Genomic DNA, 25,095 nt, shown 5'->3' with positions numbered 1-25,095 from the left:
GTGAGAATCAGGACCCGCGTGAACGTACGTGGCTTGGGGGCGTGGCTTGAGAAACGTGCTTGGCTTGGGGGCGTGGCTTGGGAATACTCGCCCGAGGAGCAGTTTCACTTGCAAGTCTACACTTGGCGCATGACAGTCTCCCCGACCGGTTGCCGGACGGCCGACTATGGGGACGTCGCTCGCCTGGGTGTTTTTTGTCACCTTCAGCTTTTGCTGCACTTCGGCGGGTAAGCACATTTCGCACTCACTTGTTCCAAACTTTTACGTGCTCCACTTTTGCCTTTCTGGTCGAGTGGACGCAGCTGGGTGGATGGATTCGTTTCTTGCTCAAATGTAAAGCAGCATTTCCTTAAATCTTCTAAATTTGAGGAATTACTCAATTATTTTTTCCCATGCCAAACTAATAATGGAGGCTTTGATTAATGGCTCCCTCTGTCATTCATATTGCAGGGTTTCCTCCGAGTATATAAAAGGCATTGTGCACTAGAAAGGCGCTGATAGGTTCACATTGGAACAAATTGGGAACGAGGGTGTCTTCCATGATCGAAACGCAACACAATAATCAACATGCCAGTTTTGTTGGACTAATTACTTTCCTCTCCTCTCCGCCAGTCAGCCGTCGTCTCTCTCTCTCTCTCTCGCTCTCGCTCTCGCTCTCTCTCTCTCTCAGAAAGCGCAATATAAATCAAATGCATTATGAGTATCATTATTCATTAACGTTTCAACTACTACAACTACTCGAAAGAATAAAATCGAGAAATGAGCCTGTCGTTCCATTTGTGCAAATCTCGTAGTTGTCTCAAGTAATATTTTTCAAAAGAAGAGGCATTACTTGTAATGATTTCAAAGGGTTACAAAGGCAATATGAGGCATGAATCCATATTGCCCTGTTTGATGAAAGTGGGCGCAACGGCGTGCGTTTGTTGTGGATTTTGTTGTCTTGTAGCGCCGCCCTGTGGGCACCATTTGAAATGAGTCTCCAACTTCAAGAAGACACGTCCGGACCCATGACCAAGTCAACGAATGATGCTGTACATTTAAAACCGTTGGGTACAAAAAAAATCAAGAAAAAACCCCCACTTTGGTCAAAAAGTGGACCGACCAAGGTCTGTGTTTCTTTTGGTCATTGGTTATTACCTTTGAAAACCGACACTAAAAATAGAAAAAAACACTGGTTATTTGATTTTCATTTAAATCAAAACAACAAAATTAAAATACAGTTTGATATTCTAGTTTGTGGTTTCTGGAACGAGTAAACGAGTTCGGAAAAGTCTGAACACTTTGATTTTCCATTTTTAATTCTAAAACAAAAATAGAACATAGCACAAGACACAAATCAAAATACAGTTAGTATATTTCTTTTGGATTCCCAGAAATTTTCACCAACAGCATTTCTCTTACTGACCAGAAGGTGGCGATTTGCACTGGAATTCTCAAGCCTATTTGTACAAATGCTAATTCTACTTGGGAGAAAGTGGTTGGTACTGAATAAGTAGATGAATAAAATATACATAAATAAATAATCACTGGTCTGTGGACCGAAATTTGGTAACCGACTGCACAGGATGGCCCAGTGGTCTAAGGCGCCGCGTTCCGGTCCCAGTCTCCCCAGGAGGCCTGGGTTTGAACCTCGAATTTCCCCATTGTGGGACTAATAAAGGGAATCTTATCTTATCACAAACAAACACATATGACATACTCACAAATTATTTGTTGATTGATTTATTTTTAATAAATGTGTTTATTTTTGTAGCGGAATATATTTGACCAAAATTTATGTGATCTCCCAGGTGGTCGACCCCCGCCACCCACACGCCACACTGTCGCCATCTCCTGGTCAGGAGCAGAAATGATCGTGCTCTATTCCATTTTTGTTTTATAATTAAAAATTGAAAACCAAACTGTTTTTGGACTTTTTCTGACTCGTTCCAGACAACAAACGAGAATATCATGCAGTATTTCAATTTTGTTGTTTCGATATTAAAATGCAAATTGAATAACCAGTTGTTTTTCTATTCTTAAAATTTGTTTTCAAACATAATCACCAATGACCAAATGAGACAAGGACCCAACCAACTGCTAGAAACAATTTGACTCTAGTTTGAGTTATTTTGGATCAAAACAACCATGAAAGATGGGATCAGTTTATTTTTTTGATCAAAGTTTCCTTTTGCATTGACATTGACCATCCCTGATCTAAATGTTAAAGTCAAATCGAACGTCAGTCACTGAACATAGCACTTGTGCTTTTCGCTCTTATTTTGAAACTCACAATTGCACCAATTCCGGTGCACAACACGACAAGAACATACGAGCGCGCCCCAAAATTGCACAAATCTGTCAGGCGAGACTAATCCCCCAAATGTGTCCTCAGCCAACCCGTGTGGTGATGGGTGGCTGGAGTACGGCTCCAGCTGCTACAAGAAGATGGCCACCTCCAACGGTTGGCTGGGGGCCCGTTACGACTGCGTCCTGGAGGGTGGCGACCTGGTCTCAATCAACTCAAAGGACGAGGAACAATTCGTGAGCAAGGCAATGGGCGAGAGGACCCACTTCTGGCTGGGACTCTCCAATCTGGTGAGATGGAAGCGCAAGCGGCCGGTGACTCCGGAGTGGTACTCTTTTGACAACCGTCATCGGTTTCCGCAGGAATGCATCAAGGTCTGGTGTCACTTGAAAAATGGAAGCCAGACCTGGACTTGGTCCAACACAAATGTGATGGCAACCCACATCAACTGGGCCACAAATCACCCCGAAAGGTAAATGTATGAGAGCCCACACATGATGGAGAAAAAGGACTTTTGCTGACATTTGATCAGAAAAGAGAGCCATTCGTACTTGCTTCATGGCTTCTCCCGACAGCTCCAACGTTGAGTCCTGCGCGTACGTCAAGGGAGGGCCATCGGGAGAGCCTGGCAAGTGGAGGTCTGGCCTGTGTGCTTCTTCCCTGGCGTACATGTGCGAACGGCCACTGAGCGGTAAGCCTGCACATCCGTCGGCATGTTGACGTTGAAAGGAGAAAAGCGCAATCACGTCGTCTCCTGCAGGCTGCCCGGACGGACGGCCGTGTAAAGGCGACGGTTACGTTTTCATTCCAATGGAGAGTGAGTTGCAGCAACAATTCTTGTTCCACCATCAGCGTCTGTCATGGTTTCCTAACAAATCTTTCTTTGTGGCTTCAGCTTCCGACTGCGACCCTGGCCACTTCCTGTTTGGCGAGTATTGCTACGGTCACGAGGAGACATGGAGAACTTGGCAGGCGGCTGAGGCGTTCTGTGTCGCTGAAGGAGGTCACCTTGCCAGCGTCCACTCCCAAAAAGTCGGCAAATTCTTGGCTGGTGAGCACCAAGACTAACTGACGACGGCAGCAATCGTCATGCAGTGCTTTTCAGCATCCAACAAGGTAGGCTGCTCTTGTCCTAAAGCTCTTGTTGTCCTTTCCTCAAGCTCAAGTGTGGTCAGGTAAGTGGCCCTACATCGGTTTCAAGAAGAACAAGAAGAGCCACAACTCTGAGTGGAGTGACGGAACACCCTATGTAAGTGAAACGTTTACGGCAGTGTGAAAGTCATTTGGCAAAGCTGGAAAAATGTTGAATGAGCAGAAAAAGAATCAACATGATAAAAACTGTAGTACTCAATTTGAAGGTAGAATTAAGAATGCTCTTGAAATAATGTAATTACAACAAAGAAAAAAATATATATAATCAGTACCATAGAATAAAAGTGAAATAGAAGGAAAAATGTCAACAGTCCTATAGAGAACATTTGCTCATGGCAACTGGTCATCGTTTTAAAAGTTGATATTTTGCAAAACACTCAGTTGTTCTTTGAAAATAACTAACAAAAAGAGCAAGAGAAGGCAAGAAATTGATTCATTTTAGTGATTGTGGAGGAACCGCGGGAAGCCGACCAGAAACACACTTCAGTTACGTCCACAATGTCGTCCACAGGACTACCACGATTGGGCGAACACGCCAGGAGATTGCGCATTATTAAGTACTAGAGGACAACTCTATGGCTATCAATGCGAGGACACAACTAATTTCTTCTGCCAAAAAGGTCAAAAAGTCCAGAGTGCTCACTTTGCACATCATCTTGTCGTGCGCTCTCTCATATTTTGCTCCTTCTCGCATCCCTGCAGCCAAGCGCCAAGGACCTCAACTTCTGCCAGGTGGGCATCGCACACTGCGGTCAACACATGGTCACCTGTCACACGTGCGACTTTGCTCTCAAGCGGCGTCTCGCTTGCAGGCTGGACTGACAAATGCGGCTTGTGGATGGAAAGCCCCTTCAACGACTTCTGCTACCTGTTCAACCGCAAGTCCACCAAGACCTGGAAGCAGGCACAAGACGACTGCCAACGTCTCGGAGGGAACCTGCTTACCATCACCAACTGGCACGAGCAGCACTTCGTACATGGTAAGATGGCCGTCTCCGTCCAAAATGTTCAATTCCATCGGAAATTGCGCAACGATTCTCTGCATCATTCGCACAGTGGTCGTGTCGTTAATTATTGCAATTCATTCTTGTTATGCTTCACGGCTTATTTTTCCTCTCCAAGGCAAACGCAATGCTGTCTTCTTTTCATTCATGAGTGGCGGTCGGTGCACGAGCGCGCATTCGCACCACCTACAGTGCTGGGGCTTATGCAAATAAAAGTAGGAGGTGTCAAAAGTAACTGATTAATGATTGAACTCGAACAATTTGGAAACTAAAATTCTGTTGCTTTACATTTTTACGCTGATGAAAGCTAAAATTGGCATGATGATTGGAAAGTTTTTACCAGGATGAAGTTTTTTTTTTTTCCACACCTCAGCCTCCAGAGAAGAAAAATTCCACTATTTGCTGTAGTAAGAAGAGCCGATTATGATTGGACGCATGTCCTGCAACTTGACAACTTGTTTGCGCACTCATAATTGAGACATTGCGGTGAGGGGTGTGTGCAGCTCCCAATAGGCTAGTACTATCAATACTTGCAAACAGAAAGCTGACATGGTAGCAATTAAGACGACGAGTGCTGACCTCTCTCTTACCTTGTAACCACGGGCAGACCGTTCCTTGTAAGTTTCGGGTTATGCCTTTATTTTGGAAAGTAAGGACCCAACCAGTAAGTGAATCCGTTGTCTAGATGCTTTTTCCATTGACAAATGTCGGTCAGGAAAAAGCTTTTTTTATATTTTTGTTGCGGCAAATTTGTCAAGATGAATTTGATATATACATGATGATTTTATATTTGATACAATCTGAGAACAATTCAATAAAGTTGTTTATGTGTTCCTGTGCAATTATTCACACTGTGTGGCTCCACGGCCAGACCTGTTGTGTGCGCTGCACAGGCTAAAACATCTTGGCGCTAACCCTGACATTACACTTTTTCAATGGCTCCAACTCTTGTCGTATGATCCAAAGGTCTCTTCAAGTCTCTGGTTGGCAGTACTTCTGTGTGGTTGGGCGCCAATCGCTTCATCCATGAAGACGGCAGCAAGTGGGCTGACGGATCTTCGTTCAGCTTCGTGCACGCAGGTCAGTCTAAAAACGCGCTACATTCGAAGAACCAGGGGCGCGCTTACGATCCGTCGTCTCCTTCCAGGAAACCCCGATGCCAACTCTGCTGGACCCTGTCTTTCCTTACTCACTGACAGCGGCTACTGGAAAGCCGACAACTGCGAGAACAACAAAGGCTACATCTGCAAGAAACAAGCACAAGGTAAGATGTGATGATGCCCCACTGATCCTCATCACGAGTTGACGTCCACCTTTTGCTTTCATTTTGCAGGAGAGAAGCAAGCGCTTCAGTCATCTCCTGACGGTAAGTCTCCTTGAATTGCGACATGAAAAGAAGCAAGACAAAAATGGCATGACTGAGGGCAGCACATGAAATAAGTCTTAAACATTTTACGTCTCTTAAAAAAAGGGACATGACGAGCAACATAAAAACAGTCTCCTATTTGGACTACTTGCGTTTTGTTTCCATCTTCATCCTCAAATGTCTTAATTATATCTCACAAAATAATTGGTTAGTTGAGTTACTGTCAGGGGCGGAGTTGCATTAATTTCAGTGGGGTGGCCCGGCTGACAGCAACTCATTCAGATGACACGCGCATGCAAACACACGTGTGCAGTCTGCCTTGGCTACACAGCGCAGATGTCGCACATTGCACACAAGAACATGCAAGAGCGCCCCCAAACTGCACAAATCTGTCAGATGAGACTTATCCCCCGAATGTGTCCTCAGCCAACCCGTGTGGTTATGGGTGGATGGAGTACGACTCCAGCTGCTACAAAAAGATGGCCGTCCTCAACGGTTGGCTGGGGGCCCGTCACGACTGCGTCCTGGAGGGCGGCGACCTGGTCTCCATCACCACGAAGGAGGAAGAAGATTTTGTGAAGAGGGCAATGGGCGAGAAGACCCGCTTCTGGCTGGGATTCTCCAATCTGGTGAGATGGAAGCGCAAGCGGCCGGTGGCTCTGTAGCGGTACTTCTTTAACAACCGGCAACGGTTTACGCAGGAATGTGATGAGGTCTGGTGTCACTTGAAAAATGGAGGCCAGGTCTGGACTTGGTCCAACACAAATGTGATGGCAACCCACATCAACTGGGCCACAAATCACCCCGAAAGGTAAATGTATGAGAGCCCACACATGATGAGGAAAAAGGACTTTTGCTGACGTCAGAAAAGAGGGCCATTAGTCCTCGTGTGTCTCGCTTCATGACTTCTCCCAACAGCTCCAACGTTGAGTCCTGCGCGTACGTCAACCAAGGGGGACGGGCAGAGCCTGGCAAGTGGAGGTCTGGCCTGTGTGCTTCTTCGCTGGCGTACATGTGCGAACGGCCACTGAGCGGTAAGCCTGCACATCCGTCGTCAAGTTGTCGTTGAAAGGAGAAAAGCGCAATCACGTCGTCTTCCTCTTCCTGCAGGCTGCCCGGACGGACGGCCGTGTAAAGGCGACGGCTACATTTTTCTACCATTGGAGAGTGAGTTGCAGCAACAATTCTTGTTCCACCATCAGCGTCTGTCATGGTTTCCTAACAAATATTTCTTTGGGGCTTCAGCTTCCGACTGCGACCCTGGCCACTTCCTGTTTGGCGAGTATTGCTATGGTTACGAGGAGACAGAGAGAACTTGGCAGGCGGCTGAGGAGTTCTGTGTCGCTGAAGGAGGTCACCTGGCCAGCATCCACTCATGGCATGAGGGCAAATTCTTGGCTGGTGAGCACCAAGACGAACTGATGACGGCAGCAATCGTCCCTCAGTGCTTTTCAACATCCAACAAGGTTGGCTGCTCTTGTACTAAACCTCTTATTGTCCTTTCCTCAAGATCACAGGCAGTCAACATCGATGCCTCATGTAGGATTCAAGAAATCAGGCAACGTGTTCAAGTGGAGTGACAAAACCACTGCAGTAAGTCAAAGTCTTTTGACAAAGCTTGAAAAGCGTCATTTTCGCACAACAATGTTTCGTTAAAGTATAAAATGACCACTACTGATGATATTTTTTGAAATAATGTCATTTATACGGGGAAACAAAGTGAAACGTGATGAGATTTGAGGAAAGTGTTTTACTACATTGTTCGAGGCAAGGCAAGTAATCAACTGACACTTGCGTTGGTTCAAAACCTCAAGAGTCACTTTTAGAGGAATTTTGCATTTTTTCACAAATATGTATCTTGATTGACAGTTAAGTTCGAGCATTCCGCCTGACACCCAATGTCGTCCACAGAACTACCACTCATGGGACCCACGCAGTCCTTCAGGAGACTGTGCGCTACTTTCATCTTCTGGACAACTCTATGGTGGTTCCTGCACTTCCTTAGAGCCATTCTTCTGCCAAAAAGGTCAAAAAGTCCAGAGTGCTCACTTTGCGCGTCATCTTGTCGTGCGCTCTCATATTTTGCTCTTTCTCGCATTCCATGCAGCTAAGCGCCAAGGACCTGAACTTCTGCCAGGTGGGCGTCGCAAAATGCGGTCAACATGTTGTCGCCTGTCGCTCATGTAACTTTGCTCTCAAGCGCCGTCTCGCTTGCAGGCTGGACTGACAAATGCGGCTTGTGGCTGGACGGCCCCTCCGACGACTTCTGCTACCTGTTCAACCGCAAGTCCACCAAGACCTGGAAGCAGGCCCAAGACGACTGCCAACGTCTCAGAGGGAACCTGCTCAGCATCACCGACTTGTATGAGCAGCACTTCGTACACGGTAAGATGGCCGTCTCCATCAGAAATGTTCAATTGCATCGTAAATTCCAGAACGATTCTCTGCATCATTCGCACAGTGGTCGTGTCGTTAATTATTGCAATTCATTCTTGTGATGTTTCACGGCTTCTTTTCCCTCACCTGTCTTTTTTTCATTCATGAGTGCCGGTCGTGCACGAGCACGCATTCGCACCACAGACACTGCAGGGGCTTATGCAAATAAAAGTAGGAGGTGTCAAAAGTAACCGATTAATGATTGCACTCGAACAATTCGGAAACAAAAATTCTGCTGCTTTAAATTTTTACGCTGATGAAAGCTGAAATTGGCATGTTGATTGGAAAGGTTTACCTGGATGAAGTTTTTTTTCTCCTCAGTTTAGCCTCCAGAGAAGCAAAATTCCACTATTTGCTGTAGTAAGAAAAGCAGATTACGATTGTACGCATGTCCGGTTACCTGGCAACTTGTTTGCGCAATCACAATTGAAACAGTACGGTGAGAGGTGTGTGCAGCTCCCAATAGGCTAGTACAATCAACACCTGCAAACAGAAAGGTGACATGGTAACAATTAAGTAGACTAGTGCTGACCTTTCTCTTAACCTCGTAACCATGGGCCGACCGTTCCTTATGAGTTTCGGGTTACTTTGGAAAGCAAGGACGCAACCAGTCAGTGAATCTGGTGTCCAGTTGCTTTTTCCATCGACAAATGTCGGGAAAATGCTTTTTTTATGTTATTATTGCTGCAAATTTCTCAGTATGAATTCAATTTAAACAGTGTACAAGATACTCTAGTTTCATGATGACTGCATTATATTTGATACAACCTGAGAACAATTCAAGAAAATTGTTTCTGTTGTCCTGTGCAATTATTCACATGCTAAAACATCTTGGCAGCAGTCAAGCCGAGAAGCCCTAACCCTGACTATTACACTTTTGGGATGGCTCCAACTCTTGTTGCATGTTTTCCTTTTACCCAAAGCTCTCCTCAAGCCTCTGTCGGTCAGCGGTACTTCTGTGTGGTTGGGCGCCAATCGCTTCATCAATGAAGACGGCAGCAAGTGGGCTGACGGATCTTCGTTCAGCTTCGTCCGCTTGTACACAGGTCGGTCTCAAAACTGGCTACATTCGAAAAACCAGGGGCGCGCTTACGTTTGTCGTCTTCTTCCAGGAAACCCCGATGCCAACTCTGCTGGACCCTGTCTTTCCTTACTCACTGACAGCGGCTACTGGAAAGCCGACAACTGCGAGAACAACAAAGGCTACATCTGCAAGAGACGAGCACAAGGTAAGATGTGAGAATGCCCCACTGATCCTCATCACGAATTGACGTCCACCGTTTGCTTTCATTTTGCAGGAGAGAAACAAGCGCTTAAGTCTTCTCCGAACGGTAAGTCTTCTTGAATTGCAACTTGATAAGAAGCAAGACAAAAATGGCATGACTGAGGGCAGCCCATGAAATAAGTCTCAAGCATTTTACGTCTCTCAAGAAAAAGCAACGTGCATGAAAACATGAAAATAAGACATTGACAGTTATGGCTAACGTAATGAAGGGAGATTCCTGTTTGATGGTGGTCAGACAAAATGCGGAGGACAAGTTCATTTGTCTTGGAAGGAACCCCAGAAATGGCCAAAGTGGCCCTAAAAATAGCCGCTCCCGCCGTCCTGACAAAATGGCTGACTTGCTGCGATGCCTCAATGGCACCACCTCATGCCCACGTGTGGAACTATATGAAGCGCAAGAACATGCGAGTGTGCCACCAAACTAATCCCCAAATGTGTTCTCAGCCAACCCGTGTGGTTATGGGTGGCTGAAGTACGGCTCCAGCTGCTACAAGAAGATGGCCATCCCCAACGGTTGGCTGGGGGCCCGTCGCAATTGCGTCGTAGAGGGCGGCGACCTGGTCTCAATCAATTCAAAGGACGAGGAACAATTCGTGAGGAAGGCAATGGGCGAGAAGACCCGCTTCTGGCTGGGATTCTCCAATCTGGTGAGATGGAAGCGCAAGCGGCCGGTGGCTCTGGAGCGGTACTTCTTTGACAACCGGCATCGGTTTCCGCAGGAATGCGACGAGGTCTGGTGTCACTCGAAAAATGGAAGCCAGACCTGGACTTGGTCGAACACAAATGTGATTACAACCCACATCAACTTTGCCACAAATCACCCCGAAAGGTAAATGTATGAGAGCCCACACATGATGGGGGGAAAAAAGGCTTTTGCTGACATTTGATCAGAAAAGAGGGCCATTAGTACTTGCTTCATGACTTCTCCCGACAGCTCCAACGTTGAGTCCTGCGCGTACGTCAACCAAGGGGCGAGATGGGCAGAGCCTGGCAAGTGGAGGTCTGGCCTGTGCGCTTCTTCCCTGGCGTACATGTGCGAACGGCCGCTGAGCGGTAAGCCTTCACATCCGTCGGCATGTTGCCATTGAAAGGAGAAAAGCGCAATCACGTCTTCTTCCTGCAGGCTGCTCGGACGGACGGCCGTGTAAAGGCGACGGCTACATTTTTCTACCATTGGAGAGTGAGTTGCAGCAACAATTCTTGGTCCACCTTCAGCATCCGTCATGGTTTCCGAACAAATATTTCTTTGGGGCTTCAGCTTCCGACTGCGACCCTGGCCACTTCCTGTTTGGCGAGTATTGCTACGGTTACGAGGAGACAGAGAGAACTTGGCATGACGCTGAGGAGTTCTGTGTCGCTGAAGGAGGTCATCTTGCCAGCGTCCACTCACAAAAAGACGCCCAATTCTTGGCTGGTGAGCACCAAGACTCATTGACGACGGCTGCAATCATCCCACAGTGCTTTTCAACAGGATGGATGCTCTTTTCCTCAAGCTCTTGTTGTCTTTCCTCAAGATCACAGGCAGTCAACATCGATGCCTCATGTAGGATTCAAGAAATCGGGCAACGTGTTCAAGTGGAGTGACAAAACCACTGCAGTAAGTCAAACGTTTACGGCAGGGTGACAGTCATTTGGCAAAGTTGGAAAATTTAAAACAGAACAAAAGCATCATTTTTGTGCAACAAAGGTTCTTACAAGAATAAAAGGACCTCGAAAGACGATATTTATTCGAATAATGTCATTTATACGGGAAAGAAATTGAAACGCGATCCAATTTGAGGAAATCCTTTTGCTCCAATAATGGAGGCAAGGCAAGTAATCTTTTTGTCACAAATAACAAGTGTCTTCAGAATCAGAAATCAGAATCAGAAATCCCTTTATTGTCATTGTACTCAAGTGTGCAACGAGATTAGAGAGCTCCCCTCTCCAGTGCAATACAACAATAATTCAATTAAATATATAAATTAGATGAATAAGAGAATAAATAGTGAGATGGAAAATAATGCGAAATAGGATATATAAAAACACATCACTCGCTGTTCTGCAAGGTAAGGGTGGTCGTGTGTGTGTGAGAGAGTTTAGAATGGAGATGGCTCTTGGAAAGAAACTGTTTCTCAGTCTATTAGTCCTTGATTTGATGCACCTGTAGCGCTGCGAGAGGGCATCAGGTCGAACAGTTGTGAGTTTGGGTGGGTATTGTCTTTGACGATGTTGAGAGCCCTGCTGAGGCACCGGGCGGTGTAGATGTCCGACAGTGAGGGGAGAGAGCAGCCAATAATCCTTTGCGCTGTTTTGACGTCCTCTGGAGCCTCACTCTGTCCGCCTCAGTGCAGCCGCTGTACCAAGTGGAGACACAGTAGGTCAGCAGACTCTCGATGGACGAGTGGTAGAAGGCCAGCAGCAGCTTCCTGTCCAGGTTTAATTTCCCGAAGACTCTCAGGAAGTGCAGATGCTGGTGGACCTTCTTTACCACTGCTGTGGTGTTGTGTGTCCAAGAAAGCTCATCGGAGATCTGTACTCCCAGGAACTTGAACGTGTAGACCCTCTCTACACACGCGCCGTTGATGCAGAGGGGGGCGGCACCGTCTTGTTCCTCCTGAAGTCGATGACGATCTCCTTTGTTTTTGCAATGTTGAGTTGCAGTCTGTTGTCGTCGCACCAAGCCGTTTTTCCAGGACAAAGTTTTTTTCTCCACAGCTGAGAATCCAAAGAAGCAAAAAACCATATTTGCTTATGATTGAGCCCATGTGGCTACGTGGCAACTTGTTTGCTAACTCATTTTTTTCTGCTGTCCCGTGCAATTATTCACACTGTGTGGCTCCACAGCCCGACCTGTTGTGTGTGCCTCACACACTAAAACATCTTGGCAGCAGTCAAACCAAGCTGCCCTAAAGCTCACCATTACACTTTTGGGATGGCTCCAACTCTTGTTGCATGTTTTCCTTTTACCCAAAGCTCTCTTCAAGCCTCTGCCGGTCGGCGGTACGTCTGTGTGGTTGGGCGCCAATCGCTTCATCAATGAAGACGGCAGCAAGTGGGCTGACGGATCTTCGTTCAGCTTCGTCCGCTTGTACACAGGTCGGTCTCAAAACTGGCTACATTCGAAAAACCGGAGGCGCGCTTACGATCTGTCGTCTCCTTCCAGGAAACCCCGATGCCAACTCTGCTGGACCCTGTCTTTCCTTACTCACTGACAGCGGCTACTGGAAAGCCGACAACTGCGAGAACAACAAAGGCTACATCTGCAAGAGACGAGCACAAGGTAAGATGTGATAAAGCCCCACTGATTCTCGTCACGTGTTGACGTCCACCCTTTGTTTTGCAGGAGAGAAGCAAGCGCTTCAGTCATCTCCTGACGGTAAGTCTCCTTGAATTGCGACTTGATAAGAAGCAAGACAAAAATGGCATGACTGAGGGCAGCACATGAAATAAGTCTTAAACATTTTACGTCTCTCAAAAAAAGCAACATGAGGAGCAACTCAAAAACACAGTCGCCTATTTGGACTACTTTTGTTTCCATCTTCATCCTCAAGTGTCTTAATTATATCACACGAAATAATTGGTGAGTTGAGTAACTGTCAGGGGAGTTGCATTTTGTTTCAATGGGGTGGCCAGGATGACAGCCATTACACACAAAAATATGCGAGTGCACACCCAAACTGCACAAATCTGTCAGGAGAGACTAATCCCCCAAACGTGTCCTCAGCCAACCCGTGTGGTTTTGGGTGGCTGAAGTACGGCTCCAGCTGCTACAAGAAGATGGCCGCCCCCAACGGTTGGCTGGGGGCCCGTCACGACTGCATCCTGGAGGGTGGCGACCTGGTCTCAATCAACTCAAAGGACGAGGAACAATTCGTGAAGAAGGCAATGGGCGAGATGACCCGCTTCTGGCTGGGACTCTCCAATCTGGTGAGATGGAAGCGCAAGCGGCCGGTGACTCCGGAGCGGTACTCCATTGACAACCTGCATCGGTTTCCGCAGGAATGCGATGAGGTCTGGTGTCACTTGAAAAATGGAAGCCAGGCCTGGACTTGGTCCAACACAAATGTGATGGCAACCCACATCAACTGGGCCACAAATCACCCCGAAAGGTAAATGTATGAGAGCCCACACATGATGAGGAAAAAGGACTTTTGCTGACGTTTGATCAGAAAGGAGGGCCATTAGTCCTCGTGTGTCTTGCTTCATGACTTCTCCCGACAGCTCCAACGTTGAGTCCTGCGCGTACGTCAAACAAGGAGGATGGGCAGAGCCTGGCAAGTGGAGGTCTGGCCTGTGCGCTTCTTCCCTGGCGTACATGTGCGAACGGCCGCTGAGCGGTAAGTCTGCACATCCGTTGTCATGTTGATGTTGAAAGGAGAAAAGCGCAATCACGTCGTCATCCTGCAGGCTGCCCGGACGGACGGCCGTGTAAAGGCGACGGTTACGTTTTCATTCCAATGGAGAGTGAGTTGCAGCAACAATTCTTGGTCCACCTTCAGCATCCGTCATGGTTTCCTAACAAATATTTCTTTGGGGCTTCAGCTTCCAACTGCGACCCTGGCCACTTCCTGTTTGGCGAGTATTGCTCTGGTTACGAGGAGACAGAGAGAACTTGGCAGGCGGCTGAGGAGTTCTGTGTCGCTGAAGGAGGTCACCTGGCCAGCATCCACTCTCGAAAAGACGGCAAATTCTTGGCTGGTGAGCACCAAGACGAACTGACGACGGCAGTAATCGTCCCTCAGTGCTTTTCCACATCCAACAAGGTTGGCTGCTCTTTTGCTAAAGCTCTTGTTGTCCTTTCTTCAAGAACACATGCATAAAAGTATTTACCTTGGCATCAAGAAGAACAAGAAGAGGTTCAACTATGAGTGGAGTGATGGTACACCTTCTGTAAGTGAAACATTTACTGCAATGTGAGACATTTGTCAAAGCTGGAAAAATGTTGAATGAGCAGAAAAAGCATCAATTTTAAGGTTGAATTAAGATTGCCATTTTGCTAAATACTAAGTTGTTCTTCGAAAACAACCAACGAGTGAGTTAAGGCAAGAAATTTACTTCATCATTTGAGTACTTGTGGAGGAACCACGGGAAGCCGACCAGACCGAGTGGAACCACGCTTCAGTCTCTTCCACAATGTTGTCCGCAGGACTACCACGATTGGGCGAACACGCCAGGAGATTGTGCATTATTAAGTACTGGAGGACAACTCTATGGCGGCTCCTGCACTTCCACGGAGCCATTTTTCTGCCAAAAAGGTCAAAAAGTCCAGAGTGCTCACTTTGCACGTCATCTTGTCGTGCGCTCGTTCATATTGTGCTCTTTCTTGCATCACTGCAGCCAAGCGCCAAGGACCTGAACTTCTTCCAGGTGGGTGTCGCAAACTGGGGTCAACAGGTCGCCTGTCGCTCGTGCGACTTTGCTTTCAAGCGCCGTCTCGCTTGCAGGCTGGACTGACAAATGCGGCTTGTGGCTGGACGGCCCCTCCGACAACTTCTGCTACCTGTTCAACCGCAAGTCCACCAAGACCTGGAAGCAGGCCCAAGACGACTGCCAACGTCTCGGAGGGAACCTGCTCAGCATCACCGACTTGCACGAGCAGCGCTTCGTACACGGTAAGATGACACGTAAAAAATTATCAATTCCATCTTAAATTGCAGAACGATTCTCTACTTCATTTGCACAGTGATCGTGTCGTTAATTATTGCAATTCATTCTTGTTATGCTTCACGGCTTCTTTTCCCTCACCTCACCTCACCCTCTTTTTTTTCATTCATGAGTTCCTTTTGTGTACGAGTCCGCATTTGCACCACACACACTGCTGGGGCTTCTGCAAATAAAAGTAGGAGGTGTCAAAGTAACCAATTAATCGCCAACTCCTTGATTACACAAGGGAACAATTTGAAAAAAAGACTTTTATGCTGATGAAAGCTGAAATTGGCATGATAAATCGAAAATTGCGCTGAATGTTTTTTCCAGGACAAAGTTTTAGCTTAGCTTCCAGAGAAGCAAAATCCCACTAATTTGCTGTCGTAAGAAGAGTCGACTATGATTGTACGCATGTCCGGCTACCTGGCAACTTGTTTGCGCACTCACAATTGAGACAGTACGGTGAGAGGTGTGTGCAGCACCCAATAGGCTAGTACAATCAACACCTGCAAACAGAAAGGTGACATGGTAGCAATTAAGAAGACTAGTGCTGACCTTTCTCTTAACCTCGTAACCATGGGCAGACCGTTGCTTGTAAGTTTCGGGTTATGCCTTTACTTTGGAAAGTAAGGACCCAACCATGAAGTGAATCCGTTGTCTATTTGCTTTTTCCATCGACAAATGTCGGGAAAAGGCTTTTTTTTTACGTTACTGTTGCTGCAAATTTCTCAGTATGTATTCAATGGAAACAGCGCACAAGATACTCACTGTTTTCGTGACGACTTTATTATATTTAATACAACCTGAGAACAATTCAAGAATTTTTTTTCTGTTGTCCTGTGCAATTATTCACACTGTGTGTGGCTCCACAGTCGGACCTGTTGTGTGTGGCTCACATGCTAACCCCGACCATCTTGGCAGCAGTCAGTCCGACCAGCCCCGACCCTGACTATTACACTTTTGGGATGGCTCCAACTCTTGTTGCATGTTTTCCTTTTACCCAAAGCTCTCTTCAAGCCTCTGTCGGTCAGCGGTACTTCTGTGTGGTTGGGCGCCAATCGCTTCATCAATGAAGACGGCAGCAAGTGGGCTGACGGATCTTCGTTCAGCTTTGTGCACGCAGGTCGGTCTCAAAACTGGCTACATTCGAAGAACCAGGGGCACGCTTACGTTAGTCGTCTCCTTCCAGGTAACCCCGATGCCAACTCTGCTGGACCCTGTCTTTCCTTACTCACTGACAGCGGCTACTGGAAAGCCGACAACTGCGAGAACAACAAAGGCTACATCTGCAAGAGACCAGCACAAGGTAAGATGTGATAAAGCCCCACTGATTCTCGTCACGTGTTGACATCCACCTTTTGCTTTCATTTTGCAGGAGAGATGTCAAAACATATGCTGCCTCATGACGGTAAGTCTCTTTGAACTGTGGCTTGAGATGAGGCAAGACAAAACTGACACGATGATGCTCTTGCAGGCTTTGTGGAGAAGCTTCTCTGCCAGGGTGAGAGGAATAGAATTGAATGTCCTGCTGATCGCATCATCCGCATCCAGTCGGCCTTCTACGGACGGAGGCGCCGCGATGTCTGTTCACATCTGCCAGGATCAGACGCAAAGACTCAAGAATCGACCTTCACAGGTTGTGTTTGACGCAATGTTTGAGATCCCTCCAAATTGGCACCAACGTATTGGCCAGACGGTTTGCCGTGGTCACCAGGAACTTAACATGAGCTTGGCATAACCACAGACGTGTCATGACTTGCAGGGAGTTGCATGATGGAAAACGTCCTCCCTCACTTCAGGAAAGTGTGTGACAACCGTCAGAGTTGCGCTCTTAGACCCTTGAAGCAAGACCCCTGCCCTGCCATCTTCAAATACCTTCACATCGTCTACAGCTGCGAACAGAAAGGTAAGAGTTGCATCTCGTTCCTTGATGTTGTCTTGGAGAAATGCCCAAGAAAGAATGCAATGAATGAGTCTCAACAAAATCTAGAAGTGACACAAGGACCCTCGCTAAGGGCGGGTGGGCAGACATTTAATAAGTGCACTGCGCTACCTGCTTTTGGCTTTCTTCAGTGTGTCTTGAAAGTCTGGTCATGACTGGAAGAATTACAGACAGGCCGTTTTCAGCCTCCTCCTCTCTTAAGCACTATGAAGCCAACAAAGCTCGTCTGAATGGGCAACACTGCTGGATTCCGTCAAAAAAGCGTACGTAGAAAATTCATACGTTCGCAGCTTGGTGTCCTGATCCATCAAACGTTTTCCTCTTCAGCTACCGACAGCTGGATTCAGGTGGACCTCCACCAATTGAGAATGGTGACAGGGATTATGACCAAGGGGTGTGAGTACGATGACCTCTCTGAGTGGTTCAGCAAACTTCAGATGCAGTTTAGTCCTGACGGGGCCACCTGGACTAACCACACTGATGGGATGGTGAGCGGGCGGGCTGCCAGCCAGCTAATCTGACTCTGCCCTTGCCATCCTGGCTGTTGTCATTCAATGCAAACATGGAGATGTTTTGGTTCTAGTTGAAGACTGGAGTCACGCACCTGCTAGACACGCCCATTTCTGCTCGGCACATCCGCATCCTGCCGCTGGAGGATCGCGAGAACTTCGGCCTTCGCTTTGATGTCTTAGGATGCGCGCTAGACGGTGAGCAAGACAGGCCACTGCTGTGAGAAGAAACCTTGTTAAACATATGACTTGATTTAACCCAGGCGTGTCAATCCGAGGTGCAATCTGGCCTGTGAGGACAGAGAACACGTTCACTTTGTTGTTTCAGAGTAACTGTTCTTAATTTTTTCCATGAAATGGCACACTGACGACCACTTCCCCGACATTCTGAAATTGCCTTGTACTCATGATTTGACGTGATACTGAGGCTCCTTTTCAGAGATTGATTATTGCAGATATCAGTCAACAGCTTCACTTCAAAGGAGATTGCGGTGCTGAGAACCAATGTTCCCTCTGAGCTGCGCACGGGAGCAAATGTGTACTGCTCTCACCTTCTCAGCGCACATGGCGACGGCGCGCACCACGCACACGCGTTACATTTCTATATGCATTCCTTCATTTCCACCGCAGTTAAATCTGCAGACAGGGCAACACACTATTCCCACTTTCCTGAGAATTTCAGTCGCGCAACTTAGGACGCACACTCACTATTGTTCTACTCTAGTTTGAAGCACACACATACACTCATGCTCACCACTGACGTGCCGCTGCAGACGACACACAGACGGCTCTATTCAGGGAGTCCAAATATGGACGTAGGTTTCTGTTTTTCAGAGGTCCGGTGACTTAGAATTGTTCTGTGTTGTATTAGATGGCATGATTTTAGTTATTTATGAGTGGATAATGTGGGACCGTATTGAAACAGATAAAATAAATAAATTATGTTGAAAATGATGGTTGTTATCAGTAAGGCTGATTTTTATGGAGGATTAAAGCACCAAAATTCAATAAATACACCATGAAATGTTGAATTAAAATTGGCATGAATCAATTAAATGGTTCATTTATTCATTAAATGTAGACGTAAATGAATACATTTGTCATTAATTAAATAATCAATGATTCTATGTAAAATATATAATTATTTGTGAATTTCTGTATTTAATCAATTATTTCTGCCCGCATTGCAGTGTTTCATGAATTATTTTTATCTGTGAAACTCGCTTATCAAAGTTAGTGGACGGGGCTAACTCAAATCTTGTCTCAGCCACACTGCAACATGGGACTTAAATACATAAATAATTATTATATCGATTTTTTTTCATGAAATCATTGGTAATTTAATGAATTAAAGGCGCATTTATTTATTTAATTACATATTTAATAAATGTAACATTGACAATTTTAATTTCATGGTGTATTTATTTAATTTTGGCACTTTCAGTCCGCTGTAGATAAATCACAAATCTCTATTAATGCTTTGTTTTATTTTTATTTTCATATGTAGACGGTTTGTAATTGGGCACTGAGGTCCAAGGGATGCTCAGGGACTGAATGCTCTGACGCATGGAAAATTAGAGGGACCATTGCTGGAACCCTTTTCCTTTTTTTTCATGCACAGCCACGCTCGTGATGGTAGGTGAGGGTAGGAACGTGGATCGGCCGGTATACTGAGAGCTTGGCCTTTCAGCTCAGCTCCTTCCTCACCACAACAAACCGATACAGAGTCTGCATCACTGCAGAGGCTGTACCGATCCGCCTGTCGTTCTGCCGCTGCATCTTCCCCTCGCTCATGAACAAAAAAAAACAAGATATAACTTGATTGTCAAATTGTGGTGAATGAGTTTGTCACCCCTGATTTCACCTAACGTCCGACAGGTGTGACCTCCTGTGCCAGCACACCTGCCAGCCTCAGCTTCACTGACGGTCCAATGACGTGAGTCAGAGACGGCCTTTCCTGCGCTATCGTCCCCTTCCTGTCATCACCTCGTAACACCCGCGTCTTTTGCAGGGTCCATTGCCCACCAGGCTGCGCCAAATCTAAACACGGTGTCTATGGAACTGCGGTCTACGATCAGGTAGGCAATTGTATTCCGGTTGTGTTCCCGTCTTTGACACTGACTTTCTGCGAGTGCAGGACTCTCACATTTGCGCGGCCGCTATTCACTCGGGCGTCATTCTGAGCGAACTTGGAGGAGATGTGACTTTGCTGAACGCGCCACCACAGAACGTCTACGCTGGCTCCACTAGCAACGGGATCACCTCGATGCAGTGCGCTGTCACATTTCACTGGCGAGTCCAATTGAGAGGCCCAGCTCATTCTCACTTTTCTCTCTGCAGATATAGCAGCAAAATGTCTTTGTCTTACACTTTTGCGGACGGGGGTGAGTAGGAGAGCCAAGAATAGAACGTATTTTGTCATGTTTCTACATCAACTAACCACAACACGGTATCTCCATGTGCAGAGCCGAGATGCCTGGGGCGTGACTGGGAGGAGTTTGCAGATGTCTGCTACAAACGTTTTGAGGACAAAAAGACGTGGATCAATGCTCAGACCACCTGCATGAGTCTCAGTGCCGAACTCGTGTCCATCCTCTCAGAGGTGGAGCAGGCGTGGCTGGAACAAGTCATGAACTTAAGTGCGTGCAACATCGAACGGTCCCCACCACAACTACTTGATAGAACGTAAAGAGAGCTTTGTTCCTATCCGTCCTCTGCAGCCACCAGTGACATGTGGACCGGACTGAACGACCTGGTAGAGCGTGGCAAACTTGTGTGGTCGGACCGCAACATGTTGACTTTCACCAAATGGGCTCGAGACCAACCTACCCACCTGTTCAAGAGGTTTTGCATGGCGACGTTATACCAGGTGCGTATGGAGGTGAAGTATCCACTCTCCAGAGAGATTTTGTCAACACTGCACAATTCATTGAAATCTTTCACATTTGACTTCCAGTCTGGTAGATGGGAGATGATGATCTGCTCGCAACTCAACAGCTTTATGTGTAAGATGCCCAAAGTGCATCATGCAATTGCCTCAGTCAAGTCCGCGGTAGGACGGGGTAGTCCAGCTGGCAACATCGCACAGTCGGGCATGTCAACTAAGCCCCCGACCATGAAAACGATCACCAAGGCAACGACCACCATGACTACTAAGCAGGTGACCGCCAAAATAATTAAGCAGAAGAAGAAGAAGAAATCTTGGTGGCCGAAGAAAACTAAGTGGCCGACCACCAAGACAACGACCACCAAGGCAATGACCACCATGACTACTAAGCAGGTGACCGCCAAGATAATTAAGCAGAAGAAGAAGAAGAAATCTTGGTGGCCGAAGGAAACTAAGTGGCCGACCACCAAGACAACGACCACCAAGGCAATGACCACCATGACTACTAAGCAGGTGACCGCCAAGATAATTAAGCAAAAGAAGAATAAATCTTCACCTTGTGGTGAATGTAGTAGTTGCAGTTGAGCACCCGCAGATTGGCATATTTGTGCGTTTTGTTTTTCTTTTTTCTTTTAACATTTGGGGTAGGAGGCTTCTGTTTTCTCTGGGATTTGCACCCACCCTCCCGGTCTAGTATAAAACGTATAGAAGAAAAAGAAAAAATCAAAGCATTATTTGAGTTGTTGTGCAATCTGGGGCAGCCAGTTGGCCATCGCTGCCATGTTTGTAGAGTTGTACACATTCCACAGCCTTTCAGTTCAGTGTCCGCTCTTTGGCATTCGCTCCAAGTTTCTGTGCAAAATGTGATCACCTGTCCTTGTTTTTGTTGCAGATGGGGATTATGGATAAGTTGAAAAACTGGTGGCCTTGGAAGTAGAAAAGTAAATGTAAGCACACTCGCCTGCTGACCGCTTTGGTAAATGTCCATTTTCCAAATTGCCATTGTGCTGACCTGAGTTTCCTGCTGTCGTTTAGCTCGTCACCCGCCTTACGTGCTCAGCGACAACGGCGTCAGCTGGATGGCAAGGATAGCTACTGCTTTTTTTTTTTTCCATGTCATTTGACTGTTTTGGATTATTTCTTCAGTGCATCCTGTGAAATTAGCATTGATTGTGTTTTTTTTTGTATGGAACAAATAAATAAAGCAAGATAAGATGGGATATATCAATTTAGCAAAATCAGCCTTAGAAGGCACATCTTGAATTGGACACTAGATGTCGACATAGTCAATTTGAATTTTGAGAACTCGCCAGCTCAACATATTGCCTTAGAATTGCACATGGACAGCTCAAACTATGCCTTAAAGTTAAAACCTACACATACTAAAATCAATGCCTTTCATTTCCATTTCATTTACATGTGCCTTACAATGATTAAGATTATCCAGTATTACAGAGTGATTTTTGCTTTTATTTCATCTTGAATGTTGAATCAACTACACAGAATTACTGAAAAACGAATCTGTATTAGAATAGCTTTTGTGCGTTATTGAGGGGGGTACTACAATGAAGTGTCATTACACATCCACTCCAGTAGTTGGCAGTGGCCCGCTCATTCCTCATTGTGTACAGCGAGTATTAATTTATATTTGCTGTGGAGAGTGGGTGGTGGTGGTGGGGGTGGTGATTTTCTTCTTGCTCGGGGGGAGGGGGCGTAACAAAAATAATTGAGAAGTACTGCCTTAGAGAAATTTCTGTAAAGACATCGGTGGATTTCAGGGGGACATGCTGACGGAAGAATAATAGCATTTTTCTGGTTTGGGATTTTGTCTCTTTGCTTTGCTTCGATAAGGTAATTAAACAAGAAATCGCGCGTATAGAGAGGAGAACCAGTCAATTGTCCTAATCTCAGACCTCGGGCGTTTTAAGAATGGATCACCCTTGAAAGCTCCCCTAAATTAGACTCACGTATTTACTCACTTATTACCCATTTCTGTTTTTTGCTTTTGTTAGACTAAATGTTAATTCAATCAGGATTAACACTTTAGGACTATTTTTCTTGATTATTACTTTTATTAAACAGGATTTAATTAATAATTAATGCAGTAATTCTGTGTTTTACATGATTATCTGTTGTATCCTGCGTCTGGCGGAAATTATTTTAATTATTGTCTTTATAATAAGTATTTTTCTTGATTATTACTTTTATTAACCAGGATTCAATTTGATTAATGCAGTAATTCTGTGATTTACATGATTATCTGTTGTATCCCGCGTCTGGCGGAATCGACTGTTGATTCATGAATTATTTGAATTATTGTCTTTATAAGTATTTTTCTTGATTATTACTTTTATCAACCAGGATTCAATTAATTTGATTAATGCAGTAATTCTGTGATTTAAATGATTATCTGTTGTATCCCGCGTCTGGCGGAATTGACTGTTGATTCATGAGTTATTTGAATTATTGTCTTTATAATAAGTATTTTTCTTGATTATTACTTTTATCAACCATGATTCAATTAATTTGATTAATGCAGTAATTCTGTGATTTACATGATCATATGTTGTATCCCGCGTCTGGCGGAATTGACTGTTGATTCATGAATTATTACAATAAATCCTTGAAGTTCAATTCTATTTTTGTTATTCTTATGATTTATTTCATTTTTTCCACTCCTGTTATATATTGAATGAACGGCAAAGAACTTACTAATGACAGGTCTTGTTACCCTCTATTAAATTAATTCAAAAAGTTTACACCGTCGTAATATAAACAAATCTGTACGACCCTACTAGGGACTCTAAAACTTCTAGGTCAGTGAACAATTAGCCCGAAATGTGACCCTGTCTACTGCCCGAAGATAGTTGGGATAGGCTCCAGCATCCCGCGACCCCTGTGAGGAGAAGCAATAGACAGCGTTGAGTGCAGAGTAATGGAAAAAAAAAAGAAGGTAAAGAAATTCCTCACAGAGGCCAAATAGTTGGCAGCCTTACCAGGTTGCCATTCATTTTTAGTGATTCCTTGTGAACATGTATCCAGAACATTCCCGAGTTGTTTTGTGCCTGAACGAGTTGCCGTAAAATCAGTCATGAAGTAAACAGACAGAAATAAACGTCTCAGTCGAATAAAGCGTGGAGCCATTAATGAACAAAATTCAGGAGCAAAAAACAAAACAAAACAGCAAAGTATATATATTAAAGAAAAAAAAAGCTGTAAATATGTCCACAGGAGATCTCACATCAATGCCCAACTCGTTTGTAGCGTAAACGGGATACACTGTATGTTCAGTAATGTTGTAAACAGCCGCCATAGTTGAGTGTGGGACCATTCAAATCTTAACCAAGTTCCTTGCAAATCCTGTTTCATCCTGTTGTTTGTCATTGTGGTTCCCGAACATCATACCGTCTCCGCAGGACCAGTTCGGCTCCAACGCCAACACTCAAAAGCTGCTGTGCAGGAAAGGTGAGACTCGGCTGGGCGCCATCAACTTCTCTGTCTGCAGCATCAACACGCTGGTCAACAAGACCACGGAGGACACGCTCATGACTGTCAAGATGTACGAAAACGCCAGGTAAGAAAAAAAAAAGTACTCCCATAGTTGTGTCTTTTTGGGGGCAAAACTTTACAAAACGGCCACTCTGGTTGAAATTCAACACGTACTGGTCGGACCTGGATTAGTTGATCTTGGGGCCTTGGGATGCGGCGGCCGTGGCAACAGCAGTACCAAGTACAGAAGGACAAGAGCGAACGACTGCGCTCCGACGTCACCGTCAAACTCAAGTTCCTGGAAGAGAACAAGGTCGGTCATCATCGAGAGGGAAATTTCAGACATGGTACCCACGCCAAACCCAGACCAAAAAGCAAGTGGGCAAGCTTCCAACTGTGCATTTGGACTCCTCTGCTTTGATGTTGTGCCCTCTAGGGGTGGTAACAGGAACATTACATATCGATACACTAACAAAATGACAAATAATATAATCACTGAAGCAAGAAAAAAAAAACGGATGAAACTTCCCCACACCTGCCAATTGACAGGTTAACAATGCTTCCATTTATTGCATTTTCTAAAAACTTATTTCTTAAACTAATTAATTTATTCAGTAAACACAGCACACCATATAGACAGAACGGAGCCACGAAAGTCTCCAGATACGCGTTTGCAACTTGGCACACACATTTGTGACTCGTCCACGGCAGGACTCTAGTAAAAGTCACATGAAAGAACGCAGCCAAGTGTGCATACAAATCAATGTACGTATTCGTAGATTCTCGTTTCACATTTGTGACTTCAATTACGCAATTGTAGATCATCGGTACACATTTGTGACTGCAGTGGTTATTGTGGTTACAGATTTTGTACACTTTGCTGGATTGAAAATACGCCTTTGTAAATAGTTTTGCAACAATAATGGTCTCATAATCATAATCTGCAAGTCGTGAAATTTGCATCTGAAAATCGTAATCAAAGCCGCAGAGAGAAAGTTTGGAGTGAATAAGAAATTTGAAAGGGAAGTTTAGATGGCCACAGCTACAGGAATGAGTTTGCCAGTGGCTGATTAAACAACGTGCTGCAGGTGGGCCTTGTCAACAGTGCAG

General features: G+C 45.6%; 2 protein-coding genes across 2 annotated transcripts; both read left to right on the top strand.

The window, feature by feature from the left end:
* The first annotated feature begins 76 nt into the window (after window positions 1-76).
* On the top strand, window positions 77-22,147 carry LOC148319842 (macrophage mannose receptor 1-like). The gene is made up of 51 exons (XM_088280227.1): window positions 77-227; window positions 2,375-2,577; window positions 2,650-2,759; window positions 2,863-2,978; window positions 3,048-3,104; window positions 3,183-3,338; window positions 3,448-3,536; window positions 3,951-4,059; window positions 4,142-4,171; window positions 4,252-4,419; window positions 5,410-5,523; window positions 5,591-5,707; window positions 5,777-5,809; window positions 6,236-6,438; window positions 6,511-6,620; window positions 6,728-6,843; window positions 6,920-6,976; window positions 7,055-7,210; window positions 7,320-7,402; window positions 7,721-7,835; window positions 7,917-7,946; window positions 8,027-8,194; window positions 12,486-12,608; window positions 12,676-12,792; window positions 12,856-12,888; window positions 13,237-13,439; window positions 13,512-13,621; window positions 13,734-13,849; window positions 13,920-13,976; window positions 14,055-14,210; window positions 14,320-14,402; window positions 14,659-14,767; window positions 14,850-14,879; window positions 14,957-15,124; window positions 16,165-16,281; window positions 16,348-16,464; window positions 16,534-16,566; window positions 16,633-16,794; window positions 16,921-17,064; window positions 17,232-17,363; window positions 17,428-17,588; window positions 17,684-17,807; window positions 19,488-19,545; window positions 19,621-19,687; window positions 19,747-19,880; window positions 19,950-19,993; window positions 20,075-20,248; window positions 20,330-20,478; window positions 20,566-21,009; window positions 21,389-21,443; window positions 21,532-22,147. The coding sequence occupies exons 1-50, from the start codon at window positions 167-169 to the stop codon at window positions 21,431-21,433; spliced, it is 5,811 nt and encodes a 1,936-aa protein (XP_088136353.1). The 5' UTR covers window positions 77-166; the 3' UTR covers window positions 21,434-21,443; window positions 21,532-22,147.
* LOC148319843 (C-type mannose receptor 2-like) lies at window positions 8,634-11,154 on the top strand. The gene is made up of 10 exons (XM_088280178.1): window positions 8,634-8,640; window positions 9,169-9,291; window positions 9,358-9,474; window positions 9,544-9,576; window positions 9,975-10,177; window positions 10,250-10,359; window positions 10,465-10,583; window positions 10,654-10,710; window positions 10,789-10,944; window positions 11,045-11,154. The coding sequence occupies exons 1-10, from the start codon at window positions 8,634-8,636 to the stop codon at window positions 11,152-11,154; spliced, it is 1,035 nt and encodes a 344-aa protein (XP_088136304.1).
* Window positions 22,148-25,095: the final 2,948 nt, after the last annotated feature.

Source organism: Idiotropiscis lumnitzeri, chromosome 17 (genome assembly GCF_059441095.1).
Source record: "Idiotropiscis lumnitzeri isolate Australia: NSW breed Sydney's pygmy pipehorse chromosome 17, RoL_Ilum_1.0, whole genome shotgun sequence".
Taxonomy (NCBI): domain Eukaryota; kingdom Metazoa; phylum Chordata; class Actinopteri; order Syngnathiformes; family Syngnathidae; genus Idiotropiscis; species Idiotropiscis lumnitzeri.
This window is presented reverse-complemented; position numbering and strand designations above follow the sequence as displayed.